Consider the following 5,000-nt stretch of genomic DNA (forward strand, 5'->3'; position numbering starts at 1 on the left):
TGCTTCTCTTCAAAGACTCACATTATGAAATTTGCATCACATCTTTCAGTGGCTATAGGTTCCACTACATATATTTTACATCTGTTAATAAAAAACTGCCAATGTAATCTTTCCTTGTAGAACTATATGCCTCTTCTCATTTCATTTCTACAAGTTTTGTGATCTTGCATTAAGCTCAATATTCATTTCAAAAAGTCAAGCCGGTATAAATAAAAACAAATAAATGTTATAGATTTTATTCACAAAAAAAGGTGCTTTTGGCATAGAGAATTGTACTTCAAAAATGAAATGATCTGCTTGGTAATATGACCTACATAATTTTTCCACATCAACTTAAACCAAACTTAAAAGTAATGTGGCTAATTGCACCAAAAATATATGTAGTGTATACATAATACAAAAATTTATCACTATAAAAGATTTCATGAAACAACACTATCAGAATGACAATGAATATCTCCTAGCCATTCAAACTCAGGTTCCTTAAAAATGAAAATAAAATTAACATTGGTATATAGGACAATTATAAAATATTTGATGCAGACACACAGTGCACAGACTATATTTTCTTGCTCGCACAAGTCCACAAACTGTCAATCATGGCGCTGCTGCTCCCAGACACGCTGCTACACACTAACATCTGTCAAAGAAGGAAAAACAATTAGTTTCTAAAAATGAGATTTCTTGTAAGATGACTGCCTTTAAATTCATAGCTAAATTTTAGGCACTCAACTAAATTTACAAGAAATAAAAAATATACTTGCTCCTCTGCATAACATGACCACTTCTATTTTTGACATGGTATACTAAAAACAACAAGACACAGGATACTTGGGTGCTGGCAAGCTGGTTGGTCAGATCGGCGAGGCACCTGGGACTGTTGCCTGTAGCCGCCACACCACACAATTCTCGGCACAGCCGTTGTAGGGGTTTATGCTGGTCCCTCACTATTACACCATGGCTCATTACTCCCCAAATCATCACTAACCCCAAGTTGCTTGAAGACTCTCTGCGACAATTTCCATCATTGGGTAGGTTTTCAAACACATTTATATGTCACTTTGTTACACAAAGCCCTTTTACTTCTCAAGGATCTTTCTATACTATATCACTATGGTGGTTATATAGCAGTTCACTATTCCATGGTATCAACCATTCACTATTCCATGAGTATTTTTTTCTTGTGTAAAACAGTTACTCCCATCGGCTGAACAGCTCAGAATTACTCTAAGGTACAACAAATTTAATTGGCGCAGACCTTACAAACAAATATTAATGACCACAATTAAAAATCTGAAGTCAAGAGCTCATTTTGTTCCACAAGTTTAGATTGCTCCTAGTATTTAGTTCTTTAGCTTCTTCAGTGCAATGTTTGTCATTTTAGTTTTCTCGTTACAACTTCTTAATTAACAGGGTATGAAAGAGAATTTTCAAAGTATAAATAGGTTATTTATTTCATCTGCCAGGATTTCATTTTTACTCCACGGTGTTCTTGTTCTTCATAATCAATTCTCTGGAGCAACTGCAGATAAATTTATCACAGCACTACCAATCTTGACAATTCTTGATGCTTTACAGGAAGAGGTGTGTTTCTTGATGGTGTTATGTTGAATATTTCTTGCATTACTGACAGATGAAAAATATGACCTCCACTCTTTTATGTGGATAAAGTCAACATGATCAGCACACAGTTCATACACTTACTATACATAGAAGCAATCACAGAACATTGTTCAACCACTTATATTGCCATTATTCTGCGCCAAACTCAATCTAATGTAAACCTCCGCATCAAATATTTTCCATCACTAAACATTTCCCATCCTAAATGGGTTAACTGATTCACTAAGAAAACCCCTTCCCAGTAGATCCCCACTATTGCCAGGCCCACACTTCGTCCTCACACCCAGCAGCACACAATGTGGGCAACACCAGAGCTGCCATCAGTGATGCCACAAAGCACCACGCCACCAGCTGCAGTAGCTAACCGTCGGCGCCACCACAACAGTACCCAGATGATGGATGATGATGATGAAGGCCTCCACTCCTGGCCACCAATTACCTCACTTGTTGACCTGGTTGACATAGGCGTCAAGCTCGGCATCCAATTCTTCAGCGGTGGGCACAACCTGGTTCCTGCCCCCCCGCCCACCCATGCCTCCTCTGCCTCGGCCTCCACCACGAGTACTTCCTCTGGTGTTCCCTCTTCGGTTGCTGCCGCGAATACCACGGCCCCCCCGACCACCTGAAAATCATGAACCATCATCATATGACTGTTAAGTATGCACAAGTCTGCTTGTAAGAAAATAATCTGTTACTTTGACCAGATAATACTTTAATGTTCCACAAGTATATTCCAAAGGTATATTCACTCACCATAACTGGCCCCACTAATGGGTCTAGGTCCTTGTGCAAGTCTCTTGACAGGTGCTGTGTTCCTCACAGCACTGGCACCACCGTCCATGGTGATATTCATCGGTCTGCCATCAAGCTGTACTCCATTGTACTGTTTAAGGGCTTTGATGGCATCAGCATGTCGTTCAAATGATACATGAGCTGTTCCAAGAGATCTTCCAGAGCGATCATAGTGAACTGCTGCACTTCTTATAGTTCCAAATTCTGTAAACAATTCCTGTATGGAAAAGATAATTAATAGAATATAGCCAAAATAATAACTACCTTTTAAAATACATCTTGGCCTACACAATCCAAATGCATCTCTTTCAACTAGTCTATACAAGTGAGAGAGAGAGAGAGAGAGAGAGAGAGAGAGAGAGAGAGAGAGAGAGAGAGAGAGAGAGAGAGAGAGAGAGAGAGAGAGAGAGAGAGAGAGAGAGAGAGATAGAGAGAGATAGAGATAGAGAGAGATAGAGATAGATAGAAGATAGATAGATAGATATAGATAGAGATAGATAGAGATAGATAGATAGATAGATAGATAGATAGATAGAGATAGATAGATAGATAGATAGAGATAGATAGATAGATAGATAGATAGAATAGATAGATAGAGATAGATAGATAGATAGATAGAGAGAGATAGATAGATAAGATAGATAGATAGAGATAGATAGATAGATAGATAGAGATAGATAGATAGATAGAGATAGATAGATAGATAGAGATAGATAGATAGATAGATAGATAGATAGAGATAGAGATAGATAGATATAGAGATAGATTGTAGACTTGTTCCCTTCTACCTTGCCAAAAAAATACATGGAGGTGGTTTGCCAAGCCTTGCTAGAGGAAATTGCACTAATATTTCAGCAGCTACTAACACTGTACTTTTGCAATATTAGATTTTAGAAAGAAAGACTTTCATCAAAAATCATAGTAAGTTTCAAATGGACTTGGATGTCCTTGTTTAAAATTCAGTTACCATTTAACCAAATAAAAACTACAAAGGAAATAAATATGGCCACACTTACATGAATATCTGAATCAGACACGCCGAAGTCTAAATTTGAGATCAACAGCTTGGCAGGGCCTGACTGCTGAATGCGGCCGCCGCCACCGCCGCCGCCACCACCCTGGTACATGTCGTGGTTCCAGCGGCCCTCAACATTGCCCTGTTGAAAAAAAAGTTATTATTAGTATTAGCAATTTTGTAAAAAAAAATATATATATATATAAGATATCCATTACCGAGAGCAACATACCCTCCAGAGACAAAATCCCAAAAATCAGGGTTTCATCCTGAACCTAACTTTTCCTACCTTCTATTTATTCCCTAGACTGAGGGGCAAGTCCCACTGTACCGCTCTTTATTAGCACTTGCAGTAATTCTTTATCATATGGACACACTCACCAGAGACAACATCCCCAAACTCCATGCAACAAAATTAGTTCAACAATCCAAGTTGCTGTGGCTGGTCCTGTATGACTGCCCAAGGGGATACATGCACATATATGGGAAAAGAAAAAAAATGATCCTTAACCTACCTATTATGAATTCATACCGATTCCACCAGACAAAAGGTCTATAAATAGGTGTATTCCCTTAAGCATGGAAAGGCCAAATAACCAAAACAGGAAAACAGAATCCCCATCCCTGAACTTGTCCGCACATGACCGCTTGCAAACCCGAGCACATTCCAAACATAGGATACCAGAAAAAACAAATCAAACAAACCCAATCAGCAAACTCCTTTAAAGTCCTGACTTTATAATAGTAACAAGTGAAGTAAATAAATCTAAAGAAAAGGCCGAGTTGGGCTCCGACGTGGCTGCATGACCTCACTTCCTTCGGGGAAATGTCCCAGCCACCCTCCCCGTGCGAAAGCTCAGCCTCGGGGCCCTTAGCTCCCCCGGGCGCCCTGGGACCCGCCGCAGGAGTACTCACCCTTTGTCCGAATCCTGCCCTGTTGCCCACGAAGGGCCGCCCGCCGCCGCTCGCTCGCCCGCGGGTCTGTGCTCCTCCTCCTCCTCCGCCGCCGCCGCCGCCGCCTACAGCTCCTCCTCGACGCAGTCCTCCGCCGCGCCCTCGGCCTCCTCGAGCACCTCGGGTTCCTCCTCTCCGATTCCCGGGCTTGATCTTGTTGGCCTTGATGATGTCTTCCAAACTCATATCAACCTTGGCTGTCATTTTGATGGTTTGTCCAGCGACCTACGCGTCCAGCAACACACTAATGGCGATCGGCGTCCCTCGACCCGGCGCCCACAATGCACCGCGTCTCGCCGGCACTGTCCTTTTACGCGCGCTGGCCGGGGCTTCGGCTTCCTTCCCTCGTTCCTCACGTAATAATACCAGTCACCTCTCGTTAAAAATTCCGAATTTCATTGTTTCTTTGATCCGTACCTTAATCCTAACCGATTCAGATATTTTTTAGGGGTTTCTATCATTTCAAAAGTATAATTAAGCATCACGCGTCACTACATTGAGCAAATGGAAATTCTTTTTATGTGACGATATCCATCTTTTCGTAAAAGTGAATAGAACTTCAGTTAACGATCCGGATTTTATTTGTAGTACTAAATAGTTGAAGACATTTAACAGA

At 41.0% G+C, this 5,000-nt stretch overlaps 1 protein-coding gene across 2 annotated transcripts; it reads right to left on the reverse strand.

Annotated features, from left to right (window-relative positions):
- Positions 1-220: 220 nt before the first annotated feature.
- LOC119597369 (THO complex subunit 4-like) lies at positions 221-4,675 on the reverse strand. Of its 2 annotated transcripts, XM_037946929.1 has the most exons (5): positions 4,346-4,674; positions 3,432-3,572; positions 2,377-2,632; positions 2,063-2,245; positions 221-640 (listed from the first exon to the last, which is right to left on the reverse strand). In XM_037946929.1, exons 1-4 carry the CDS (start codon positions 4,586-4,588, stop codon positions 2,064-2,066), a joined length of 822 nt encoding a protein of 273 aa, XP_037802857.1. In that variant the 5' UTR covers positions 4,589-4,674; the 3' UTR covers positions 221-640; position 2,063. The 2 variants fall into 2 exon arrangements, with proteins under 2 accessions (XP_037802857.1, XP_037802855.1); XM_037946927.1 differs by having other exon boundaries at positions 221-2,245; positions 4,346-4,675.
- Between the last annotated feature and the right edge of the window lie 325 nt (positions 4,676-5,000).

The sequence above is a fragment of the Penaeus monodon genome, chromosome 39 (assembly GCF_015228065.2).
Source record: "Penaeus monodon isolate SGIC_2016 chromosome 39, NSTDA_Pmon_1, whole genome shotgun sequence".
NCBI classification, from domain to species: domain Eukaryota; kingdom Metazoa; phylum Arthropoda; class Malacostraca; order Decapoda; family Penaeidae; genus Penaeus; species Penaeus monodon.

What these genes read in the sequence shown, in the direction of transcription:
- LOC119597369 (XM_037946927.1), bottom strand. Translation starts at nt 4,588, where the DNA reads ATGACAGCCAAGGTTGATATGAGTTTGGAAGACATCATCAAGGCCAAC. An exon ending in TGTCTGATTCAGATATTCAT is followed by an intron (nt 2,633 to 3,431) that starts GTAAGTGTGGCC and finishes TTTTCCATACAG; the next exon opens with GAATTGTTTACAGAATTTGG. An exon ending in CATTAGTGGGGCCAGTTATG is followed by an intron (nt 2,246 to 2,376) that starts GTGAGTGAATAT and finishes CATGATTTTCAG; the next exon opens with GTGGTCGGGGGGGCCGTGGT.